This window comes from Episyrphus balteatus, chromosome 3 (genome assembly GCF_945859705.1).
Source record: "Episyrphus balteatus chromosome 3, idEpiBalt1.1, whole genome shotgun sequence".
Classification (NCBI taxonomy): domain Eukaryota; kingdom Metazoa; phylum Arthropoda; class Insecta; order Diptera; family Syrphidae; genus Episyrphus; species Episyrphus balteatus.
Window position 1 is genome coordinate 51,329,342 of NC_079136.1, and position 26,633 is coordinate 51,355,974.

Here is a 26,633-nt window from a genome sequence, read left to right on the forward strand (position 1 = left end):
CTAAAATTGTGAATTTGATTGATGGACAATAAAATTGCACACACCAGCAGCTAGGGAATGTTATCACTGTCATGGCTGGTGTAAAATAAGATTGATTCATGTTTTACGAGTATTTGAAGAAAGTAAGGGGTTTGTTTTTTTACATCGAAAATGGAAATTTGTGGGGACAGTTTGGTGATTTTAAGTTGTTTTTGTAAGAAATTTTATAGAGGCTCAACGATGAGAAATTAGAAAAGCTTTGCTGAGAAGAAGACAGATATTTATAACAACATTACATTAAAACTTACGGTTGGTTTCTTGTATCACAAAAACAATCACAAAATTACACTAAACAAAACTAAAGTTTTATGGTTTGAGAAGTTTTTCATTTAACACTCGATATGTACTAGAGCTGTAGCAAATCGTATGTATTCGTCACTAAAATGCGGGTATAAGCTTCAGTAACGAGTAACGAAACGTTACTTTCTAAACAGTATAGTTACTCGCATGTTTCGTTACTGGGTACTAAAGTAACGAAAAATACGAGATACGAAACATACGAGTACCGACCCCATTCCAATTTCAATGCTAAATCATCCGATATATGAGATACGAAACGAAGTGAGTACACTCAATTTGTCGCATTTAGCATGTCGTATCGATATCGTTACCGTAGTCGGAATGCTAACTCCAGATAATTATCTGGAGCTTACTTTTGTCTCGATAAAAACGGTAGTGCCAAGGTATAGTTGTGTTGTCGTATCGATAATAATTTATTCAAAAATATCAAAAGAGACGTTTCAGTATTTTCTCTATGTGGCCGAAATATACCCATGCCGCAACCAATGTGTTTATGACCTTTTTGTTAATGGGCTTGAAATATAGCTTAAGAATGTACAAAAGTGTTTTGGTTTTTGAAATAATTTGTTAATTTTCAGTGCAAAATTTTCAACTAAAAAAAAAGCAGAGAAAACGAGGTTTGAAAATCACTCTCAACAGAAAAAAAAATGAAAAATTGTTCGACATGGTTGTATTGAAGTGTTAATATTTCGAGATCTACGCGATGTACTTTTGAAATAAAGGTCTCTAAAGAATTGTAATAAGATTACTGAACGAATATAAACAAAAAATTACCAAAGTTTTGTCGAAAAATTAGGAAAAAAATAAAAAAAGTTTCCATGTTTGATTAAAAAAAATCGAAAAAAAAAATCATTATAGCTACCTTCAAACTCTTATAACATGAAAACGCCGCAACTTAAATTAATGTTTATGACTTTAAAATGTAGCTTAGATTATACAAAAAAATTTTTTCACCCTTATACCAACGTACGAAACATACTTACAATACCAAACATACGAAACGTATCAAATACATGAAATATACGAAATGTACGAAATGTACGAAGCATGCGAAAGTAACGAAAGTAACGAAACATACGAAACATGCGAAACATACGAAACACACGAAACATACGAAATATACGAAAAATACGAAGCATACGAAAGTAACGAGCAACGATATTATTGATGCGGGTACTAGTATTAAAAGTAACGTATACATGCGGGTACTCATCTTGTCGTTACTTTTACAGCCCTAATATGCACATATGTCAAATTGATGGAAAATGTGAAAATAAACTCGTACCATACAGTCTAGCATCAGATTTTGAACTGGTGCCTTACATATCATAACATATATTATAGAACATTATCATCGTAGGACAACTCATCATGGTATAGCCCATCATGAAATATAGTTTTGTTGTTTTTTATGTTTTGTATTCTTTCTCCTTATTAAATTTTACCTGGGCTGTTCATGATGACTTTGCCGTGAGTTTTTTTTTTTTTCTATTTTGGAAAGTTTACGTGGGATTGGCGCAAAAGGTGTTGAAAGCCTTTTTGACTGTGATAGATTTTGATCCAGGCACTTAGAAAAATTTCCAAAATTTTGAAAAAAAAAAAAAACATATTGCTTTATGGTCATAATTGTCTATAAATAGCTATCATTTTCCACCAACACTTCATAAGCTTAATTAGGGTGGTCTTTTTTTCAATTTCACCGTCAATAAATAACAAGTGATATGATAACTTTTCAAATTTTGTTGATCTTTATATCATTTCCTGATTTTTCTGGACCACCCTAATGTTCCATTGTTAAAATTTACCTACGTAAGAAGTTTGTACTCTTTGGTTATTGTAATATTCTATTCTTTAAAATAACCACAAGCAATACTTGTTACAAAAGAGTTCCTCTATAAACGAAGACCAAAACCGTCGCCATCAACCGGAAGTGTCTTCACTGGTCCACGCACAATATTTGATGCATAATCAAACTGCATATAATGTACACCCTCTACTTTTCAAAAAAAAAAAAAAACTTAACTTACATTTAAGTCTCTCCCTCATTTCAAATCGTCGTCCGTTTGTCGTTTAACTTTCCGGAAGTTGACAATTATTGTATTTTGATGTCTGCATTTGGTGCACATGCACACGGTCACCAATTGAATATGCTGGTCACTCGTGCTGGTTGACCCTTATTCTTTAATAATATTCAGAGATTTTGATAAAAGGATTGAAAAAGTGTCCCATTAATGCGGGAACAAAAAAATCAACTGTTTCTCATCGTAAATGAACCAAAAAAAAAAATCGCAAAGATTGACCAAAATTAAGAGTAGAATCTTTTCTTTTTTTTTTGATTAATTTCGGTGATGGTAATGACCTACCCAAAAGCCTATGTCTTCACTTCTTTATTAATTGACAATTTGTTCATACATTTAAGGCAGATTTTTAAATTTTGTCATGTGTAGAAGAACACAAACAGACAAAAAGTTATGAAACTATAACGAAAAGAATTTAATTGATCGCAACATAAAAACTGAGAGTGGGCTTTTTTTCAACATACAATGTACATACAAAGTAACACATTATCAACATGACGGCCATTTAAGTGATGATTTAATTAATTTCAAACCTCGTCCCGTCAATTTAGAAAAAAAAAAAAAACAAACAAAACCAGAAACTTTAACAAATTCCTTAATCAATTTCAATTTTTCAACTTCTCATCGCACAGTTTGCTAATTGTGTCGGTCTAGCGAAAACCACTCAAGACAAGACGTAAGTGTCTGTCTGTCGCGTTCTCTGATACTAAAATAAAAAAAAAATAATTATGTACATTGTCCTACATTTTATCTCTTTGAATTTAAAGTAAAAAGTTCTTTGTCTTATCTCTTCAACGATTCCTAAAAATAGTAAAGAAACTTTAACAAAATCGATCGACGGGTGATCTGGCGACGGCGGCGGCGGCGATCGTCGGCTAACACGATCTTTTACAAGAGTAGGTCCTTGAACTTTTTTAGTAATTTTAAAATTTTATTTGCAATCGATATGCCAACAACTGCCTCGAAATAAGACATTTACCAGAGAGTGCTCTCTGTGCGAATCATCTTTGAATCAACATCAACAACCATTAAGCTTTAAGATCGAACAAGCTGCCATAATACACTAGAAGCAAGCGTCACAATAATTGCGATCACGTTCTTTGTAATGAATCAGCCATCACAGTTCTGTAGCGATCACAACTTCAATCTCAAGATGCAAATTGTCTTCATTTTTGATATAGCAGATTTCTAAAGATGTGATGCAGTGGCAGATGGGAATGTTTTGTTTTATTTTCGGTCAAAGCCGTAACACTTAGCAGATGTCTTAAAGTGAACTCGCAAAAAGTACAACTACTGCGAACATTCTTATTTAAAAAAAAAAATAATTAAAAAAAAAGCTACAAGATCGCGATCGGTCGCGGTGATCTTGCCAAAAGGGAATTCTTGTAAGATTTTCCGTCCTCGAACCTCGTGAATCTTGAATATTCGCATTGCAATATTGCGTTTGATTGGGTCTCTTATTTGCCGCCCTCTCGCAGATCGAACACACAGGATCTACTCCAGTCAGTGTCTGGGATGTTTCTTGCATGTGTTGATTTCGTTGGGTGCCATTTAAATAAATTCAAAAATGTTTTCTTTTCGGGGTTGCTGATGGTTGCTGTTGATGGTTTTTTTTTTGTTTTTCTTTTATTTTTAAAAATTTCAACAAAAAAAAAATAACCCAAAGACTGTCTAAAAAAGTGAAAAGTGAAAAAAGAGTGCATCTGGTTTGGTTTTTCTTGCAACGACAACGACGATGGATTTTTCGAATTGACTTGGCTTTTGGTTGTGCTTCTGTGAGATATGTGCAACAAAAATATCAAGAAAAAGACAACACCGTCAGCACCACAAAAACCACAACAAGGAGAGGGCGCGCATTTTTCGTTTCCACCACGGAAATAGTGGGAGCAGTCGAAGTAGTAAAGAGTAGTAGCAATTTAGTGGCCATAAAGATCGGTTTGGGATATGCGGATGATATAGTTTTTTACATCCTATTTGACGGATCGGATTTTCGATCGGATTTTATCGTTTAAAAAATATAAGAAAAAAGCCCCACTGATTTAAAGAAAGTGCGTGAATTCTTGACAAACAAAAAAATAAATTCAAATTTTTGATAGGAGTTTGTTAGAAATATGTGTTTATAATAATAAATGAGTTGCTGTAGTTGTTGTTGTTATAGTGGGATGATTAAGAAAAAATCTGGAAATATGCCAAAGTTAAAAGGTGACTGAAAGTGCATTATTTGTTTTTGTTTCTGTTGGTGTTTTGTTGTTTTTTGTCTCTACGGTGTTGTTTTTTAAATAGTGAGTGTTATATTTCATCTCCTTAGGGGAACAATAAAAGTATGGGGTTTGTTGTAAAAAATGAGTAAGCATTCTTATCGATGTTTCAATGAATCGTTTATTGACTCATTTGCCATCATTTATGTATATAAAAATGTCTATTTAAAAGGCTATTTTAAAATAAATAATTATTTTCATATTTTAATTATAAGGTTATTGATTTGAAATTATTGTAGTATTAAAAAAAAAAAATAAGTTTATTTGTTAAAGTCAGAAAAATAAAGAAATCAATTGTAATTTTTGTGATAGAAGCATCATTTTGATCTTATTAGATTCGGCATTTAAAACTACCTCAAAATTGTGTATCATACTAGTAAAAATGTTACTTAGATTTACTTAAAAATGCAACAAAATATGTGCAATGCAGAAAAGTGTTACCATTGACCAACATTTCTTGTTTTTATCACAGAGTGCACTTTAAACTTCAATTGTAATCATTATTTCACCAACAAAAAGTTCATCGATATTGAAAACCAAAAAAACAGAATTCTCACAAATCTGGGGTCAAAACTAGTAAGAAAAGTTAACCTGTTTGGATTTTAAGTTTTATGTATTTTGGAGTTTCGAGACCTTAGAAAATTGTTTTTGGACTATTTGGATTATTTCGATATTTTTGGGCATTTTGATCTGAATTAATTCAGGTGGACCCGAAGTGTGAGATATAATCATATGTAATCTGAATCAGGAAATTTGAAGAAACTTAAATAGGCTAGTTTAAGTCTAAAGACTTTTATTTTCTAAGCTTAGTATCTCACAAAGAAAGCCTTAAAATCTAGCATAATGGAGATGTTTCCATACAAAATAGTCAAATTAATTCATTCTGATCTTCATTCGCAGTAATTTAGTTAGTAAAAATGCCTCCTCATTTCTTTCCCCATAGAACCTTAGCCGATTGTAACAAGTAACTTTACTATTTCTGTTAACCTCCTAATTTCTCTATAAAGCTGTTAGAGAAGACTATTAGAAGTCTTTTCGAAGTCCCTTCTTCATCTAACTTCTATAGGCTCCCTAATCGTGAGTCTCAACGGAAAAAAAATATCGCCAGGGATAACATTATTTCTATTATATATAAAATCATAATATACCTACTTAAATATACCAATAATAAGTATAAAAAAATCCTTGAAAAAACAAGAGTACAGCTATCCCTACATTATTTTCTCTCTGTATAAACTTAGTTCGATAAGATTTCTAAAAAAATTTGCAATTATTGAATACTTTTAAGTTTTTACTAGGTGCGAAAACTAGGCGGTAAAAACCCATATAAAAAAGTGTGGTAGAAAATATAATTTAAATCCATAAAGTCTTACTTGAGGCTAGAAAAAAACAATGCAATTTTTCAACATCTTACAAGTTTTTGCTTTGTGGAACTATTTCCAAGCCTTGTTGACTGTTGAGTGAGAACTTTTTATTAAAAATCGAATTTTTGTTATAACTTTTGAAAGAGTCCTCTTTTTGCTTTTTCCAACGAGCATTTATAAAATCGAAGACAACGAAGTTCTCTGAAGTTTTCTTTTTGTCGAAAACAAAATCCCATCATTTCTCACGTACCTACCTTGTTCCAATAAATTATATTCTACTTGTTCTGTGATGATCCACTGACCATTTGCTTCACTTGAAAATCTATGTCATGCCAAACAAAAATTATGTATTCCACAAAGACTCATATAGAAACACAAAATTTATTCCTTTTCACGATTTCTTCAATTTTATTTATTACCACCCGTCTATCTTAATTTTCATATTAATGCATATGGCATAGAATATCATTTAAGTCATTAAGTCTGTCCAGATCTTATTTTAGAATTTTACGCAAAAATAAAACTTTAGTATTTTTTTTATAATTTTTTGTCATCTTCATCATATTGCTACCAGATTCGTCAAATAAAAGAAAAAAAAAACTAAAGTTTACCAGATAGTTGTGTTGCCACTGAAACAAAACATCCGTCGCGACATTTCAAAACGATGACGATGATGATCATCATGATCGTTTTGCTTACATTTTGCCATGAAATTATGTATCCATGTCGTTTTTCTACCCCAGACAATTGCTCATCAACTTCTTGAATTCTTTCTTATATTTTTTTCTTCGGCGCATTGATGATGTGTCTCTTGGTCTTTTTTGAAAAAACCCCATCAAACGAAGTCAGCCGGCTTATTCTCAAGGACAATATTAATAATTCCAACAGACAAGTCGTCCGCGGCGGCGGCGTTCTTCCCCCGTAGATATATATTTTTGTTTAACCAAGAAAACATAGCCATCAACAATCACTAACAAAACACTCTTACTGAAGATTATATTTGATTCTCATCTTCACTAGATCTGTTGTAATCATTTATATTGTGGGAGAGACTTCTTCTTTAAAAATAGAAAATAAGATTGCCTGTCGTATCTAGAATTTTCGATAACATTATTATTAGCTTACAAAAAAAAAGACCACTAAAAAAGGATATCTGATGAAATGCAAATAAGAATTCTTAAGAGGGTGGTGTTTGCATTTCACGCGCAATATACAGAAATACCTCTTGAAGGTGAGAGATTTTATAGGCTAGTTCGAAGGGCCCAAAGTCAATATTTTGTATTATCACTTTTTTTGTTTACAAATATCGATAAAAACCATTTTTTTTTTACCTGAATTGATTTTTAACCATATGAAATCTATTTTTATAAAATTTCAGATAACTGTGTAACCAGTTCGAATATGGACGACATCCTGATCATAACAGCTAAACATAGCGAACGTGCAATATTGCGAGCGAATTTTCTTAAAAATCATTTCGATAAAATTACTAAACAACGTGGACGTAAACCTTTCAAGTGAGTTTTATAAAATATTTTAAATGTGCTCAATAAAATTAGTGTTTTTAACAGCATTTTCCAAGCAAGTCAATAGTTTTTATTTTTATTGTAATTTTCTCACAATAAATTCCTTTGAACATCGTCATATAATTTTGCAAAATAGGTATAAACAGAAAAAATTGATGAAAGTGAATCCTATACTATAATTGATTTTGGATGAAATGTGTTATGGTTTTTAAACCAGCCCCAGAAAATGAATTTATCCTCAAACGTTAAGTAATTAACTTACCTCAAAATAATTCTTCCCCGTCAAGTCATAAGGTGCAAAATTCCATGGAAAGGAATAGAAAGTTTTGATTAAAGGGAGCAATTTTTTTTCCAATTCACTGAATGAGAAACACTTTTTTCTTTGAACAATAGTTCAGTAGTCCATCTTTCTTATTTGTTACCAATTGATTCAATTCAATTAAAACAAATATAAATTTTCTATGAATCGAAAGTTCCGTTCTCGAAAGGCGTAGCAGAAAAAGTCTATATGAAAGGACGAGTGCACATCCTTCTTCTTTCAAGTATTAACTAAAAATAAATAAATAAATCAATATCATTCTCCAAGAGAAAATTTAAATCTTAAATTAAATTTCGTACATAGAACTATTGATTTTTGAAAATGCAACTTTAAACATTCATAAAAGTCTAAAATTCAATTTCTCAAAAATCTGCTTTTTCACAATTCTGAATTTTTCTATTCCTTATTTCAAATTTCTGCTTTTCAAAATTCTGCCAGCTTTTAATGCAAATTCGCTTACTAAGCAAAAATACACCTCAGTAATATTCAACTTTAGTACCGTCCTAACTATTTGTTGTTTAATACTGTTGTAAATACTTTTCAAAAGTTGACGTTTTTACAACTTACATTTGCATTACATATTGCATTACATGTTGACAACTAATTAACTAATTTTCTTTTCCAATTTTTAGAATTTATTCGTTTCTATTTTATAAATTAATAAATTTGAAATTATTTTTCGAAAATATTTAACATAAAAAAACCTTTTCTTAATGTTTTTAAACTTATAAATTTGTCGAATTAAAATTAATAAAAAAAAATCTGTCAAAGTTAGTACCTTAGTAATCAAATAAGCATCAAATTTTTGATGAGAATTAACAAAGGTACTAAAATACTGAGAGGATGATTTTACAAAATTTCGCAAAATCTTGTAAAACAGAACTATGAAATTCAGAATTTTGAAAAACAGAATTTCGGAAGCAGTTTTTTGTAAAATAATTTTATCCAACTTTTGATTCATATTGTAACTAAATTATTAATAAAACAAAACTTCACAGATTAAAACTTTTTTCGTACTGAAGTGAGCTTTTTTTTTTAAATAAACCTATAAATACAGGAAATTTTACGTTCCTATGTATATAAATTCGAATTCGATGTTCGAAATTGTTATTTGAAAATAAACCTATTCAAAATAAATTGGCAAAAACCTTTGTTTTTACTTGCTTTCCACGTGCTTTAAAATTCTGTTTCGATAAAACTTTTATCAGATTAGGTGTTGGAATTTTTCAAAAGTTCAAACAGGTTAATCACCTTGTCATTGAACAGGAAGCATCTGGCCATGCCAAATGTTTGTTTTTGAATAATAGCCAAAATTTACCACATGGCAAATAAGTACATCAGTACAAATGACAACTTTAGAATAGGATACTTACTTATCATTCGCCTGAAAGACCCAAAGTTAAAGGTTCTTACTATATGCAACGATTAATTGCTAGCTGTTTTGCAGTAACTTACAAAACTAAATTCAAAAACCAACATTAAGTTTTATATTAAAAAGACTTGATGAAGTAATTTATGTTCTAGGAAGATCAAAAGGCTGTTGATTTTCGAAAACATGCATGTTTTAATTGACTTTTCTTTTCTTACTCTTTAGTCCATTTCTAACCGACTTATTCTAATTTTCAGTTTTCTTCACGTCAAAATTGACGATGGACCCTTTAGTGAGGACCTCGCCCGAAAATACCAAGATGCTGCCTTACAAATTGTTATCCTCTGTCCAGCTCTTTTGGCAACATCACATTCATTTTTACAATCTCAACTTTCGGCTATATTGAAAATTGAAAAGGTTCTCGCTATTCTACTGGACGTTAGTGAGGAAAAATGTCTTGAATTTCATAAAAGTGGTAAGTTTAAAACACCCAAGTTTTTAGCTCTCAAAAAATTTTCATAACAAAATCCTTTAACTCTTTTAGCCCTTCCATCATTCCGCAAATGGCGTCGTTGTGTAATACGTGACAATGATCAATCTCAAATTGGTAACATTCTTGGTATTGCAACTGATATCCTGGGAAGGGCGCTCTGTCAACGTCCTCCCTGCCAGGATATGAATACAAGTCAAACAAAAAGTTTTAGCAGCTCTGAAGGTTTTACAGTTCTTCCGCGGAAGGTGAAAATTGGTCAAAATAAAGTTGTAGCAATGTTAAATGAACCCCTGGACAAAGACGATGTATTAAAGATTATGATTGAAAAATCCGGAGAACTCATTGAAGTGCGAAACTTTAAGCGCAGAAATCCGTTTACAATACAATTTACAATTCCAGGTAAAACAAAGCTCATTTATAAAAGGTTTAGAAATGAAACTAATTTTTTCTTTGATTTTAGAATCCTGCATGGAAATCTCAACAATGGTAGAAATTCGCATTGAAAAGAATGAAAAAACTATCGGAAGCCGACCAATCAAATGCGAAAGTCGCCTTCGGGAACTCGAACAACTTCTTCGAACTGAAGACTCTCCAATTGAATTCATGTGTCATTCATTAGGCATCGGTTTAACCGAACGTGATTCATTGGACCTCCATTTGTTGCAATGCTTCCAAAAGAACATGCCTCCAAATTTCCATCTACTAACTGGTCCATTTGACAAACAAAACCATTTCCTAACTATCCGCGAATCAAGTCCCGAAGAGTATCCAACTCTTTTACATTTCGCAGCACGATTCGGACTCGATCGTCTATGTATACAGTTGATGGAATGTCCCGGTGGTGATACTGCCTGTGGAGTTCGAAATTGCGTTGGTAAAACACCTGCCGAACTGGCTGATCTCGAAGGATTCCACAAACTTGCACAGAGCATTAATAGTTTCTCGGAATTCCATGAACTCACCACAATGTATCACTATTTTAAGGGAATCCAAGGAGATGGTGCTAATACCAAAAATAAAGTTATGATCGAAGCAAAGGCAGGAGTTGAATCACCAAAGAAACAAACTGTTAGTCGACAGAAATCTCATGAATCCAAAGAATCTGCTGCGGCACAGGCCGAATACATGGACATGAGTAGTGGCAGTGATCGAGATAATTCTCCTTGTCCAGCTCAAGCTTCAGGAACTACAATGGCAGTTTCGAATCTCAACTATGTGAGTGTGGAAACTGAAGATGATAATTTACAAAGCTCTGGGGAAATGACCAAAAACTTTGATCAAATGAAGATCATCACTGAAGCTGAGGTCACCACAAATGAACTGAAGATCAGTGAACCACCGTACTATCAGTCCGAAGAGAAGAACAAACGCAATGTTATTCACCCGCTAAAGCACTATCCAGTGCCTGAGAAACTAAGTCAAGATGTCCCAGATAACTGCAATGCATCGATGCTGGATTATATGCTTCAACCATCAAATATCCCCGTGCAGACAGTCGAAGATGATGGAAACTATCTCTTCCAACCTTCGAATAAACCAGTCGAACTTGAAAAACTCCCTCTGGAAGAAATGCATCAGTCTCGAATGAATCTCAACAAAATGGGATCCACATCTAAGTTGGGAACTCTGAAGCGAACCGGAAGTGATGCTTCGAGTAACAAAGGTAATGCCGATGATGAACTCGTCGAAATAATGAATGATTTCAAAAACAATGTCCTGTCAATTCGAGATGTGGAACAATTGGTTGAGAAATGGAAGCACCGCAACGATGTTAAACAGAGTTTCAAGGAGAAACAAGAACAGATTGAGCTTTTAAGACAAGAGTACGAAAGAATTCAAGTGCAAATTAAGTCAAACATGAAACGAGAGACTCCCTTCGAAAAGATCAAGAAATTATTCTCTCGACATAAGACACCAGTTCACAAGGTGACGATTGAAAGTCCTGACGAGACGAAATCATCAATTGCTTCCTCCTTCCAGTCAAGCCAGCGTCCCATTAGCACTTTGAGTCTTCAAAGTGTGTCATCATCTTCATCGTCTGGTCGATTGAGTACTGGAAGTGCATGCAGTGGAGCTAGTCTGGGGGACAGTGGAACCCATTCCGATCATGAAGAACGTCGTTTCGGAATGTGCCGAATCGGTTCACCCGGTAGTCTTATGGACAACTATCTAGTCCCACCTCCACCTCGGCCAGTTCTAACGCCCAGTTCAACACCTGGCGAGGAGAAAGAAAGAATTATCTTTCCACATCATCCACGAGTGATGACCCCAACTAGTCCCAGTCCGGCCACAAATAATGGCAGCAACAGTGACCATTACTACATGTTTCCATCGAACCTTCCAGTATTCCAGGTGCCAAATAATGATCAGTCAATGTCATCATCAATTAACAGCAATGGCTATCTGAATACCATTGTTGAGGCCAAAGAGAATGAGCATAGCTATCAAAATGGCGTCACTGTGCAACCCATTAAAGTACAAACTTTAAATGATAGATCAAATATAATTTATGGAAAGTTAACCAAAGTCGCACCAAAGGATATTTGCAGTTCATTTAAGCCACAAGCTGCACCACAAGTTAAAAAGGATGTTGTGGCAGCTGAAGTATACCAAAATGTACCAAATGGCAAATTAGTTTGTGAGAATGGAAATGGCAATGAAGAGAATCATAATTATATGAATGTTTAAGAGAAAAAGACCTTCAACAAGGTTGATAGGTTGGACCTGAAGTGTTTTATTTTTTTGCAAATGCTCAAATTTAGAATTTATACACATTTTATATTTCAAAGAGAAGATTTTTTAGTTATTTTTCTATAACTTGATTATTTTTTTTTAATTTGTGTTTTCGATTTATATTAATAAGTTTAAAAATTATATGAAAATATTATTATTAAATATTGTATGTATTAAGAGAAAAAAGCATGTATTGTATATCTTAAAAATATTTATTTATAATGCAAAACGAACATTTTTTTCATAGAAAAATAAAACGTGTTTTTTTTTATATAAAAAAAAAGAAATGAATATAATTATAATTAAGAATCTATTTTACAATATATTATTATAATCGAAGCGAGATATTTTTTTCATATTGTTTACATATTAAGCGAATTAAAAATAAAAAATATTTTAAATAGAATTTGTTAAAAAAAAAATTGAATTTCTTTTTTTTTTATTTTTGGAGTTTTCGATGTTATTGAACTACGTTAGAAATAAAATAGGTATTAAATTGGCAGCGTAAACAAAAAAAAGTAAGTCCAACATGATACAGTAAGGAGTAAGGAAACATTATGGTAAAGGCACACAAAACGATAGATCAAACAATGAAGGTTTAATTCACGGCTTTTTGGGACCAATAACAGAATGTACCAGTTCTTCGAAAAAAAAACCCTATCACCTACATTATTTTATGATTGCTCTTTTTTCTTGATTTTTATCCAAAATGCAACTTTTTTTACCAAATTTCGTTAGGGTGTCCCATCAATTTTGTTGTTTAAAAAAAAAAAAACACCCTTTTAAAAATGATATTCTTTATATACACTTACGAATACTTCCAATTTCAAAAGTAATATAATTGCTGAATTTCAATAGGGTACCATTATTATTATATCGTCGGCTTAGAGTTTAAACCTGCTTACTCCATTATTCGCAAAGAATTCCTGCTAACTCCATCAAAACTTCTTAAATCAACAGTTATCTGTTTAATAAATAAGTAATAAGAGTACCTATTTTCATAATATGTAAGAACAACTGCATTCTTGATTACATGGTTGGCATTCACCTGAAGTTAACACGGCAAAGACAACATTAAAAAAAAAAATTGTAAAGATAACTATTATACCATTAATTTTGTCGGACTATTGCGGATTTTCCTTATTTCCCAAAAAACACCCTTTCACATGAAATATTTATATAGACTGCTTAGATTTCAGGTTTCCGTTGAAAATGAAATATTTTTACCAATTTGCATTAGGGTACCATTTTTGTCCCAGTTTCTGTGGTAGTGGTGGGTACTAATTCTGAATTTCATCATTTCTTTAAAAAAAAAAACACCCTTTCACTCAAAATAATTTAATACACTGTTTGAGATTTTTAGTTCTTATAACAACAGAAACGTTTTCACCAAGTTTAAAAAATTAACAAAATGTAGGTACTTATGTCAGCTGTTATGATTGCTTTCTCACACATAACTCAACCCCTCAAAAAAACACCCTTTCACCAAAAATATTGTAAGAACTTTATGTATCCTTTGTCTCTGCTTTATCTTAAACCTTCATTCGGAATTTTTCAGTGTATCATGTTTTCAACATTTTCTCTATTTTACCTGTTGAAGTAAAAAAGCAAGCACTCTTGTGTTTAATCGGCAAAGAATCGTCTTCACTTTATTTGCATGTCATTTGATTCAGCATGAAATAATATCAAAACAACACGTGTCATATGATTATATTCCACAATCAATCTTGATCACTGTTTTGTTGACCCTAAACCCCTCCCTCTTTTTCGCAAAAAAAAAAAAACACCCTTCCACCTAATTTTTTTTTTATACTTATACTCTTTTGATCCTTGGTTCTTATTCCAAAAGCAAACTTTTTGCAAAGTTTCATGAAGGTAATATTTTTTTTTATTTATAGATTTTTTGTAATATGTATTTTACCTGCACCTACTGTAAACTGAGATTAAATCATTGTAATCTAATTTCTAATACCTTTGGGACACGTTCAATAAATGTTGGGGACTTGTTCCGGACACATTCGGGACACGTTCAGAACATGTTCGGGACATTTTCGGTCTCAAGTAAAACAGAAAAAATGTTTTGTTAAAGTTTTATTAAAACAATTTTTTTGCCTTAAAGAGGACCCTTCAATCTGTGACAATTTATCACACTATCACATAAAATTAACAGCAAACAGATTTAGAACACTTTTTGGCCTTGCACTACGCCACATACATATTGTTCATAATTTTGCTGGTGACGATCCTTCAAGTATATCCTTAGCCATCAGCATTACTTCATCAAACTTCTTGTTGAACTTGTGTGCGCTTGTTTTTTCACTTCCTCGAAAAACTGTTGTATACAAATGAATTCTGTAAAATAAATTACATTTTATAAAAACAAAAATTTAAAAGTTATCAATGCAAAACCTTACGCATTAGAAACGATGCTATAAAACAGACCATATCCATCCATAACCATTGGAGCTACATAGCCATTATCGATGGTGTAACCTAAGGTACTGGTGGATAAAACAAAATTACCCCCACCACCACTTTTCGAATAGAGTGGATCTGTAAACAGTGCTGGTAATTCTAGACCCTCTTCTTGAATGACACACCATAATCCGAACAAATGACGATCGATACCTCGTCCTTCTCGAGCTTCATTCATCATATGAGTGTGATGGTTAACAGCCTTTCGCAAACTTTCTGCGATTGAATTTTTCGTCGAATCAGGATTTGTAGCAAGTTTGATGAATTTCACAACTTCCATTGTACACGATCGAAGTGTTTCTGTGCGACCATTATAATATTGTCGCATCAAAGCTGACTCATAAATTGGAGCAAATCTGGAATTATTTATATTGTAAGTTAGGTGAGATATCAAGAATAAAAAAAACTCACTCTCCATGAAGCAAATAATAAGTCCATTGAAGAATAATCTGAAGAAACGAATCAGGATGAAGCTTAAAAGTTTTAATAGTATCTTTTCCATACCCATCGAAAGTTAAATCAGTTACAATAACATCTTCTCGCTAAAAATTGAGACTGGAAGGTTAAAAAAACCAAGAACATTTTTCAAGAAGTTAGTAACCCACTCTAGAATCACAGTCTAACATCACTCTTTTGATTTCATTTTGAAGAGTTTCATCCAAATCAAAACGAATCTCTTCAATTGGCTTTGGAGAGTTTTTAGGCTTGTCATTCCAGTTGGGCTCTCCACTCTCCAAAAGGCTAAGATGCATGTAAAACGAAAAGTGACAACTAAGCGTTCCATCATAAGCTGAATGCTAGAAGATATAAAAGTTTCAAAAAGTTTATTATTTCAGCTAAAAATCATATTTAATACCTCTCCAATAAATGCAAATCTTCCATTTTTAAATGCAACAATCATACTGCTTCTGTCTGACCATTTTGAATGGAAATCACCAGCTATCGCTATGTTAGCTGAATCTTCATGATCTTTTGGTTGATTATCATCTAAAACTCCAACAATTATAGAACTCTCCACTAATTGGAGACATTCTTTATTTTTAGGTGAAATCTCAAGCAATCTTTGACGATTCTATTGACAAATGAAAACCGATTTAGATTTGATCAGGTTTTTGGCAATCTTAACTTATACCTTTGCCCAGAAAGTCCTATCGTCGTTAGTCAAGACAGGCACACAATCACCTTTACCTTCGAATTCTAAAGTTCCAGTGACTTGATTAAGGATCACCAAGATCTGTTGAGGTGACAAAATTGAACCGTCTTCATTGAGGCAATCGAATAGGAATATCCTTCCTTTACCAAAGATCAAGCCATGCGTTGGAGGTTTTTCAGATTCACTTACTAAAAATTAATGATAAAAAGGTTGAGAAATCGAACTTTCTTGAACAAAAAAAAGTCCGTACTTGATCTAAAATGTCTTACGACCTTATCCAAAGGATCACCTGGAATCCTACTGGTTGACAAAAATCGTTTATATAAAGCTGATGAATATTTAACTTTTCCACCATTTGATGACATTGGTTTCATTCTTTCATATCTCAAAAGTTCCCAGAACTCAATAGTGTGATGTATGATTCTTGCCATAGCCTTTAGACAATATTCTTGACTTTCTTCAATTCCAATGCAGTCTAACTTGAAAACTGTTGACATGGCCATATATGGATATAAAGGCAATCTTAAGGCATGGTATGCGTATGCATCCCACCATTCTTCTAGCCAATTCTTCATTTTGGAAGCACGTTCTTGTAATTTTTTTTGTAACTGAGCACCAATTCCCTGATTAAATTCAGTTAGAAGCTTTCGTGTGTTGAGCAGTTCTTGGGGAGTTCCAAATGGTTTCACACTTTCATAGTAACGCAGGAGTGTAGTCATTAAATTGGGCAGTGGTAGCGGAGGAAGAGTGTCGTCAAATTCAAACGTTGATGGTTCGCCATCTTGTGATACATAAAGACTTTCGCGGTCCATTTTCTATAAAAGAAATAAAAATATAAGCATTCAGTTATTGAAGATTTTATATGAATGTTAAATGAGGCTGGCTTAAACTATCAGGGTATTAAAGGAAACTGTAAACGCTAACCACTTTTTCGAAAGAAAAAAATAATTTTTGGTAAATAATTTATTTATCTAAGTTCGTAAAGATTTTGAGTGTGCAAATGATTCTAGAAGGCTTTACGACTATGGCGAAAAGAAACAACACTTTTACTCCTGGATAACCTAGATCTTTATTGAAAGGTTATAGTGTCCAATAATGTTAAAAGGATCACAACAAAAACATTACTGTTAAAAAAGAGCCAAGTTATCCTATGTTGAAATTATGCTGGCACAAAAAGTACTGAGATGTAAAAGTGTACCAAGTTCTAAAGTTTGGGTTCAAATTTGTATCAATAAATTGATTGTTCTCTTGACAATTTTTCTTAACCATCGATTTTTAAAGTTATTTCAAAAATTGCCAAGTAAACAATCAAAATTTTATTGATACGAATTTGAACCTAAACTTTAGAACTTGGTACACTTTTACATCTCAGTACTTTTTGTGCCAGCATAATTTCAACATAGGATAACTTGGCTCTTTTTTAACAGTAATGTTTTTGTTGTGATTTCACTACTTTTTGCAAGGTATGTAGAATATAAAATCTCTTTATTTGATGAAAATTCAGTGAAAATGGGTGGTTGCCACGCCCCCTGCCTGAAATTCTCAAACTTTAAATTTTTTCCTTTATGTAAACTACCAGCTCCACCATTCTACCAAATTTCAAGACTCTACGACATACAGAAGTGCTCTATAATATTTGATGAAAATTCAGCGGGAATGGGCGGTTGCCACGCCCCCTGGCTGAAATTCTCAAATTTTAAATTTTTTCCTTTGTGTAAACTACCAGCACCACCATTCTACCAAATTTCAAGATTCTACGACAATCAGAAGTGCTCTATAATAATTTATGAAAATTCAGCGGAAATGGGCGGTTGCCACGCCCCCTGGCTGAAATTCGCAAGTTTTAAATTTTTTCCTTTGTATAAACTACCAGCTCTACTATTCTACCAAATTTCAAGATTCTACGATAATCAGAAGTGCTCTATAATATATGATGAAAATTCAGCGGAAATGGGCGGATGCCACGCCCCCTGAATTGAAAATCTCAAATTTGTATACACCACAAGTCCTATCACCGTGTAAAATTTCAAGTTTCTACGATATCGGGAAGTTCTCCATAATTTTCATGATCTGTCAGTGAGTGAGTGAGTAAGTCAGTCAGTCAGTTACGGTTTTTGCGATTTTTGAAGCCCTATATCTCAGAAACTACTCATCTTAGGAGGCTGAAATTTTGTGAGGTGTTTGGTTTTGACGAGCTCAACAAATGTAGTGTGGAAGTTAGAGGGGGGTCGATAATGGCCTGAGTTGTTTCCTGTAAATAAGGGTGTAGTGCCAAAGTTGCTAGAGAACTTGGCTGGGCACTACCGTGCCCCTTGATCCGTAGAATTTCGCTATCACGATTCTGGAACTATCTTAGTTATGAATTATGAATGAGTTACCTAGTTCTTTTCTTTGAATACATAAGTTGATTTTTCACTGTTTTCAATGTTTTCCTTTTGAACCATATAAATAAAATAATCGGTAATTTGTGAAAATATAATTATTAATAAAACCGATGTTTATAATAAATTATAACGTAAAAAGTATACGCCCATATCTAATCAAATCGGTAAACAAGTTTTTTTTTTTAAAGAAGAGCAAACTGAATTTAGAAGTTGTTGACATGCAAAAAAGTTATTTTGTTATTAGTAGTACCTATAGCATTGTCATTATAACTTACTTCCGCATGTTCGTGAAAAAAAATTGAACTTGCAAAAAAAACCCTCAAACATGACTCTGACGAGGATAGGTAGTGAAAATGTCACAAATCTCAGAATTTATGGATGGGTTGATTTACTTCAAAAAATCTAATATTTTTTTTAAGAATCTTCAGAGGCCTTTTTTATTTTTAAATAGTTTTTTTTTAGTGGAGTAACTAAAGCTCAAAAATTGGCAATATTAGGGAACCCGGCCGAACAGCTTAGATTTTGATATTCTTTTTTTCAAACGTCGGTAATTAAAAATACTTTAAAGTCTATAGATTAAAAATTGACGGTGTTGCCGTTTTGATTTTTTAAATTTATTTGAAGATTTTTGTGAACAAAAACAAATTTTTTTCAAAAATTTTTCTTAAATTTTATAAATTAATTGATGCCAAAAGATTGTCTAGGAAATTCAAGGAAAAAAAATATATGGGAGTGAGGGACAATCTTCCATAGTTCAAGCGATAGATGCAATTTTCTTATTAATTGACTTCAAACACAAAAAAAAATATTTGAACACAACGGCAACACCTACAATATTCAAATAAACATTTTTTAAAAGCTAGAAGCTTAGTCATATATGTAAAATTAAAATTAAGTTAATTGAATGAACGGCTTTTGAAAGAATGGTAATTGAACTCAGATTTTTGAAAAAAAAAAATTATTGAAAAAATTTTAACATGTCGTTTTTTAAACTTAGTCGTAATATAAAATGCATTTATTTTCAAATTTTTTTAGCCGCATTTATTATGATTTCAAATTATAAAAGGAAATGTCAATATGTATTACGGTTTATGAAAACAATTAAAAAGTATTTCATTTTCGAAGAACTTTTTTTAATAAAAGTTTTGAAAAAAAATGTAACTTATTTTTTTTTTAAAGTTCAACATCTAAACATAAAATTATTTTTTAATTATTTAATAACCCTGTTGAAAGTTAAATAGCAAAAATTTAAAGTTCCTATTAACCACAGTCTTTGAGAAAATTAATTATTTCAATGCAAACATTCAGTTTTAATAAAAAAAAACCATTGAAATTGAAGTAATTTTTCATTTTTTTTTTTCAAAAGTGTGATATATTTTACCTTTTTTGCTTCGAAATTCAACTGATAATATTTATGGCCAAAAATTTTTTTTAAATAAATTCATATTTTATCAGAAAAAGTTTGGAAAAAAGTCATTTTAAATTTTTCTAATAACATTTTGTTTTTTTAATTCTGAGTTTGAGGACCATTTTTTCAAAAAGTCTTGATTAAATTTAGTGAATTTAAATTTAAGAGATATGAATGAGCTTCTGGCTTTCTAAAAATGTATTTTAAAATATTGTAGGTGTTGCCGTTGTTTTCAAAAAATTTGTTTTGTGTTTGAGGTCAGAATGTTAGAAAATTGCATTTATCGCTTAAACGATGGAAGATTGTCCCTTACTGCCTTTTATATATTTTCCTTAAATTACCTAGAGAATCTTTTGCTATCATTTGTTTTATGAAATTCAACCAAAAAAAAAAAAAAATTTCATTGGTCCGTTTCGAGGAAATTGATTTTTCAAAAAAAATATGCTTTTTGTTTTTATTTAAATCCAAAAATTATTTTTTGGAATTTTTCTTCCAACAATACTATTTCTTTCAAACAGTGTTGGCAAGAAAAGTAATCTAATTAACGATTACTGATTACATTTTGTAATCAGTAATCGATTAATGATTACAGTAATCAGTAATCGTTAATCGTTAATCAGCAATTAAATTACATTTCTTTTTATTACATTTGTTTTTTTTTTTATAATATTGTGAGGAACTACTATAAGACAAGAGAAATTTAAAGGGATGAATTAATAAAAACAATTAATAATTATATTTAGGTGAAATATTATTCTTTGTAGGTGCGTTTAAAAAATGTTGATATCTTTTTTGGTTAATCAGATTAACATTTTATGTTCATTTTTTCTTGCATATGATGATTTTTTAAATTTTACTCCAATTTTCTTCGAGAAATTGTGTAATTAACATAGTGTTTTATTAATTTCTTATGAGAAAAATATTAATTAACAAAAAAGAAGTGGTTAACAAGTTTACCAGAAAACTCATACATTTTAAGATACTTGCGGGAAAGTCTCCACCAGTTGAAATCTTAAGAAGATGTGTTTTTTGTTTTAGTCTTAAAATACTAAGAGTAAAAGATTTATTATTTTTTTTTCTTTAAGATAATATTAATTTAAAATGCAGTTACAACAAATATTAATTCAAATTTGTATGCAGATAAGATCCCGTTTTTTTTGTATTTTTAATTTTAATTGCGAATATTGATTGATGGAGGTGTGTTGCAAAATGATTTACCAGATCCAATCCAGAATATTTTATCAATTTACCTAAGTGCATCATAATTACGGTGACCATATTTCTGGAATCTAAACCCGGGACAGATAAAAAATTCATTTGATCGTTTTGAAAATATTGATTTTTCAAAAAAAAAAATTAAATTTTTTCAAATGAGTTTTCATAATTTTTTCTTATTTTGACATCAAGATTTCCTAAACGATTTTATGGGAGCGTTTTTGTTGAAACCATTTAAGTCGTTTACAAAACCAGAAATCAAGAAAATGGTTTTATAGCAATGTCTGTTATTAACATCTAAACATATATTTTTTTAATCAAAACCGGGAGAGCTGTTTTTAACATTTTAATTTTATTTTAAATGATTTTGGAATTGTATGATCTTTAACACAACTTTTAACATGTCCTTAAAAGTTTTGAAACTTATCTGGGTTCTTTACTCTTCTTTATTCGAAAACATTTTACCTGGTGTAGCAACCTGACAGACAGAAGCTGGAACTAAATAATTGACGAACATTTAAAAAAAAACTAAAGCCTAGTCTAGAGGCGAAACGAAAATTTTCATACAAAACCAGCACAAAATTTTGCTTTTGGTTGCACAATACGCAGCTTAGGTAACGAAATTCTTACCTGTGTTAGAATACATATATGGAGATTTTTTAATAGTTTGTCACTCCCATTTATTTGTCCAGGCAATTATTCTTGCAGCAAAAGTTTTTTGACTTTGGAGATTAAGAAAAATTTTCGTTTTGCTTCAGCAGCGTACTAGGTTTAATGCTTTTTCCGAAAAATTAGAAAAACTTTAATTTCCAGCCACTGTTTTCTAGTTTTCCATACAAAGTATTTAAAATATTGAATAATACAAAAATCAGAGAATGTCCAAATACGGGACAATCACGGGACAAATTACAAAATACGGGACACTTATACGTCCCGGGTTTCTTAAATAAAAACCCGGAACAAGCTGTAGAAATACGGGACAGTCCCGGGTAAACCGGGACGGATGGTCACCGTAATCATAATCAACAAGATGGGGTCCCAGAATACTACAGTCATTTATTTAAAAATTGGCTAATGAAGAGTCGGTATTCTTTAGATAGGAAGAAATTAACTTATTCCACGATTTGCAAGATCTACAAACTCAACCTGTATTGACTTTTTTTTTAAAGGGAAAGGCATTGCTTATTTCACATCAATAGAAATTCTTTTACAACAAGAAAAATTTATTCTCGAACCATCATCATGAAGGGCGCAGCAGCTAGCAGTTATAATCTATCATACCTACATAATATTGAGTTTCTACAATTAGTGAAGGTATAGCAAAGTATATAAGCGTTTTCTAAAATTATCACTAATTGGTATCAACTTAAAAGAAAGAGCGCTACTGTAAACCCAAAAATCTCCCCTTAAATATTTCTCATTTTATACGACTGTTTGATTTTAATTTCTTTCGAAAAAAATTAATAATTTAAGAAATTTTCGTATAAAAAATATGTATGGAAATGAAAACTTGAACAAAAATGCAGTGACTTCTAAATGAGATTTGTTAATCCACTTTATTTATATAGGCACAGTACTTTTACATTTCAAAGTTTGAATCGTTTTTTTTTTTAATTTTTTTTGAAGGTAATCCAACTAAGTGCCAAAATAGTTTTAAAAAATTCAATTTGCATAGTGATTTTATTATTTATTTTAATTTAAATGTCACTTAAGTCAAGGATTACACTAATAAACCTTTGGTCTTCCCTAAGAGTAAACAACAAAATAAATAACGAACACCGGTTTAAAATTCCATAAAGTTTGCAATGTATCTAAAGTTGAACATATAGTTTAAATACACAATTACACAAGATAATAATTAACTCAAGAATTTGTAATAATTTTTTTTTGCTAAGCTTTAAAGTCATTCTCCTGCATATATTCAACTTACAAGAAACTCTCATCATATTGCCTTAAACATTGACAATTTATTTATACTTTCTCTTTGTTCATTGAATCGATAACAATTTATTTATTCATATTTTTTGTAACCTTAATCGCACACAAATATTTAAACCAAAATTAAGATTCTTGTTTAATCATCTTTTTCTCCAATGCATAGCATAAAAACGGTCTCGAAAAATATGTACCTACTCACTTCTGGCAACATAAATTGGGTAATTTTGTGATAACAATGAGATAAACTTATTTGACACTCTGCCGCTGGTCTTCAATATATGTCTCCGAAAGCTTTTCAGAATGCGTTTAAAAATATTAATGACCGAACCACTACTTCCCTTTCTTATCAAAAATTCTCAAAGTACCTTTCTTACAAAGCTCAATAGCTTATCAAATTATATTCACAAATTGTATGGCCTCTTTGGACATTTGCATGCACTGGATGGAGACAGAGACTGTCACTAAATAATACTTTCCAAAAAAGTATAAATTAAATTCACAAAGTAGATAGTAGGTACTAGCTAGCTAGAGTACGAGTAGAGAAACAAAACAAACACTCAATAAACTGTTGTGGAAGAGTGAACTTTGGACTTTAAAGTTCAGTTTAAGTGCAATTTTATGATAAGCATTATTAAACTCTGATAAAAATGTTAATAAAAATGCACAATTTACCCGAATTACTTGAACTTCGATCAAATTTGATAGATATCAAAACAAAAATATTAAAAAAAAAATGTTTTCTTTTTAAGATTTTTTGATACCGATTGATATTGCAAAATATAAGCAAGATTATAACTGATGGTTGTCCGTCTGAGTTGGAAATTGGAATGGCTCTGTTGGGTTTTAGTTCAGGTTTGATTTGTATATGAATTTTGTTTATTGCAGAGACTGGATTATTATACTCTCTCTTTTTTCTGGAAATAGAATAACTTGCATAATTGTGACTGCAACAGTGCTGTCATTTGTAGTATATAGTGTTTTGAATGTTTTAAACAATTTCAAAATGTAAACAATTTTTATAGTTTTAAATTTAATTGCAGATGAATGCAATTTCGTATGAATTATATACAAATTGATCAAATGAAGAAACATAGTTAATTCCAAAAAAAATATTACTCATACGCCATAGTGACTTTTTTTTATTAAACGAACTTGGGTGCAAAATTGTATGGATCTGGATAAACTAAATATAAAACTGCTGACAAAAAATGCCAAGCTTATATAAAGTATAATAAGCATTAAACTGTTGGTTTCCGTAAAGTTAAATATAATATCGTCACCTGAAAAGAACAAAGCTAACTCAATTTTGTTCGTTTTTGAGATATCTGGGTTTTCTTCTTCGTTGAATCAATGTGCAACAAGCCGACAACTAGTTTTCTGGACCATTGAAAATAATATAGTGTGGTCATAGCCGTATTTAGGGGGGGGGGGGTTTGGGTGTTTAACCCCCCCCCCCCGAAATTTTTTTCAGAAAATCAAAAGATACCTATATTATAAACATATACAATTCTAATATGTGCAGCACTAAATGATTTGTTTTGTATTTTAGTGATTTGATTACCTATATGAAAATCTCTCTTAAAATCACTACCAATTTTGCATCGTTGCAGAAGCTGTCGATGAAGTTTGTATAAAGGAAAACAAAAATTGTTTGGTCCATTACAAAGAGTTTTTATCTCTTTGACCATTTCCTTAAGCACTATGTTAACACCTTAAAATGCTCTTTTAAGAACCCTTTAAATACCACAAGTACTTATTGCTTATTGCTTATTACCCACTTTTGTTCTATGTTAACCTTAAATCCAGTATGTAAGCGAAAATAAATGTATCGATTTATTCAGAGACTGTAGTACCTACCAACGCTAGGAAATAACCTCGAAAACTGGTAAAAAGCGGGATTTTCGATTTTCTAACGGGAATATCTCAAAAACGCGATGTGATAGAATTTTTCTGAGTTCGGATTCGAGCTCAGCATATAAAAAACCTTTAGAAAAGTATTTCTTGGTTTCTGTAACAAAAACCTTGTTGGCCATACTCAAAATAAAAAAAATGCGATTATACTTTTGCAATGGAAGAAAAACTTGTTTTTATTTCTAAAAATTATAAGAGAAAGTAACGGGACATTTTGTTCTTCTCAATATTCTTGTTTTTTGATCCCCTTTAATAAAAAAAATAGTAGGGTGTCGCTGCAATATCCGGTTTTATATAAATAGCATTTTTATATGGTGCGAAAATCGAAAAAATATTCTGAAAGGTTCTGAAAGGGTACAAAACTTGAATAACATGGAAAAATTACCTCATAAAAAAGTCGGATTTCTTAAGAAAAAAAAATGTATCTCGGTTATTTATGGAATATTAACAACAATGTTATACCATTTTGAAAAGAGAATTGAACACACCAACTTTTAAGGCAACTTGCCGAAACATTGTAGTGCATTTTTTTTACACTACGGCTCATTGAATTAGAGTCATGTAAAAATTTTTAGTACTAAGTTGGGTAAAAAGTAATATTTTCTTTAAAACTGATACAGCTGAGTTAAAATTTTTGAATGCATTTGATAGCAGGGTTATTCAAGGTTCCGTAACAAAAGAAAAAAATGAGAAAAATTAAGATTTGTAGTCACGGCACATGAAAAACCTTCACAGGGTGACCATTTTTTCGACTTTTTTTTCAAATGCCCATAACTCCAAAAATATATGGCTGCGATTTTTTTTATTATTTTTCTGATAACTGTCACTACCTACCCTATCTACCGTTTTCGTTTCGACGTTAACTTTTGGGACACCCTGTATATTAAATTGTACGAAATAATTTTTTTTATAAAGCCTTAGAATGGTTAAAATTTGTTTCTTAAAAAAAATTTTCTTGCTCGCTAACGCTCGCAATTTATTTCAACCAACTTATCACTCTTTGTAAATTCGTTTACCGTAAGCAGGGATTTTTTAAACTTTTAACTACGAATTCCTCTCCTAAAAAATACTTAAAAAGGATATTGGCAAATTTTTCGCTTCTACACAGTTCAAATGACTATTTGATTTAGCGGGATTTAGAATCGACTGCAGTTACATATAGTTGATACAAAGTATTGTGATTTCTAAAAACAAAATTTTGTTTGGTCTGAGCTAACCCCCCCCGAAACGAAATCCTAGCTACGGCTATGAGTGTGGTATATTTTGTAAAGACTGCTTAGATTCTTGGTTTCTGTTATAAATAATGAAACATGTACCGATTTTCGTTGGTGTTACATTTTTCTTCCAGTTTTTGTGATATTAATTCTGGATTTCATCATTAAAAAAATTCACTCAAGATAATTTTGTAAACTTTTTAGATTTTTAACGCTTATAAGAAACGAAACATTTTCACCATGTTTAAAAAATTAATAAAATTTATATCAGCTGTTACGATACCTTTCTCACACATAAGTCAACCCATCAAAAAAACACCCTTTCATCAAAAATATTTTTAGAAATTTTATGAATCTTTTGTCTCTGCTTTATCTTAAACCTTCATCACGAATTTCGTCAATGTATCCTGTTTTTCACATGAGTTTCGGTAATATTTACCTGTTGAGGTCAAAAAG

At 31.3% G+C, this 26,633-nt stretch overlaps 2 protein-coding genes across 8 annotated transcripts in view; one reads left to right on the forward strand and one right to left on the reverse strand.

Moving 5' to 3' along the window:
* The window catches only part of LOC129913053 (phosphoinositide 3-kinase adapter protein 1), a 72,276-nt gene extending 59,487 nt beyond the window's left edge, over positions 1–12,789 (forward strand). Inside the window, exons 1-5 of one of the 4 annotated variants that reach the window (XM_055991444.1) lie at positions 4,080–4,619; positions 7,418–7,556; positions 9,511–9,728; positions 9,798–10,145; positions 10,207–12,782. In XM_055991444.1, the coding sequence (XP_055847419.1) occupies positions 4,547–4,619; positions 7,418–7,556; positions 9,511–9,728; positions 9,798–10,145; positions 10,207–12,434 (3,006 nt within the window). In that variant the 5' untranslated portion in view covers positions 4,080–4,546 and the 3' untranslated portion in view covers positions 12,435–12,782. Of the gene's footprint in view, positions 1–4,079; positions 4,620–7,417; positions 7,557–9,510; positions 9,729–9,797; positions 10,146–10,206 lie in introns of those variants that run through there. The other 3 variants (XM_055991443.1, XM_055991442.1, XM_055991445.1) reach the window with 3 other exon arrangements.
* A 1,766-nt stretch (positions 12,790–14,555) lies between these two features.
* On the reverse strand, positions 14,556–23,899 carry LOC129915760 (peroxisomal carnitine O-octanoyltransferase). Of its 4 annotated transcripts, none has more exons than XM_055995423.1 (8): positions 23,725–23,899; positions 16,358–16,922; positions 16,087–16,295; positions 15,811–16,026; positions 15,560–15,751; positions 15,366–15,496; positions 14,894–15,310; positions 14,556–14,831 (listed from the first exon to the last, which is right to left on the reverse strand). In XM_055995423.1, exons 2-8 carry the CDS (start codon positions 16,917–16,919, stop codon positions 14,702–14,704), a joined length of 1,857 nt encoding a protein of 618 aa, XP_055851398.1. In that variant the 5' UTR covers positions 16,920–16,922; positions 23,725–23,899; the 3' UTR covers positions 14,556–14,701. The 4 variants fall into 4 exon arrangements, with proteins under 4 accessions (XP_055851398.1, XP_055851399.1, XP_055851397.1 ...); XM_055995424.1 differs by lacking the exon at positions 23,725–23,899 and adding an exon at positions 23,418–23,604; XM_055995422.1 differs by lacking the exon at positions 23,725–23,899 and adding an exon at positions 23,252–23,348.
* Between the last annotated feature and the right edge of the window lie 2,734 nt (positions 23,900–26,633).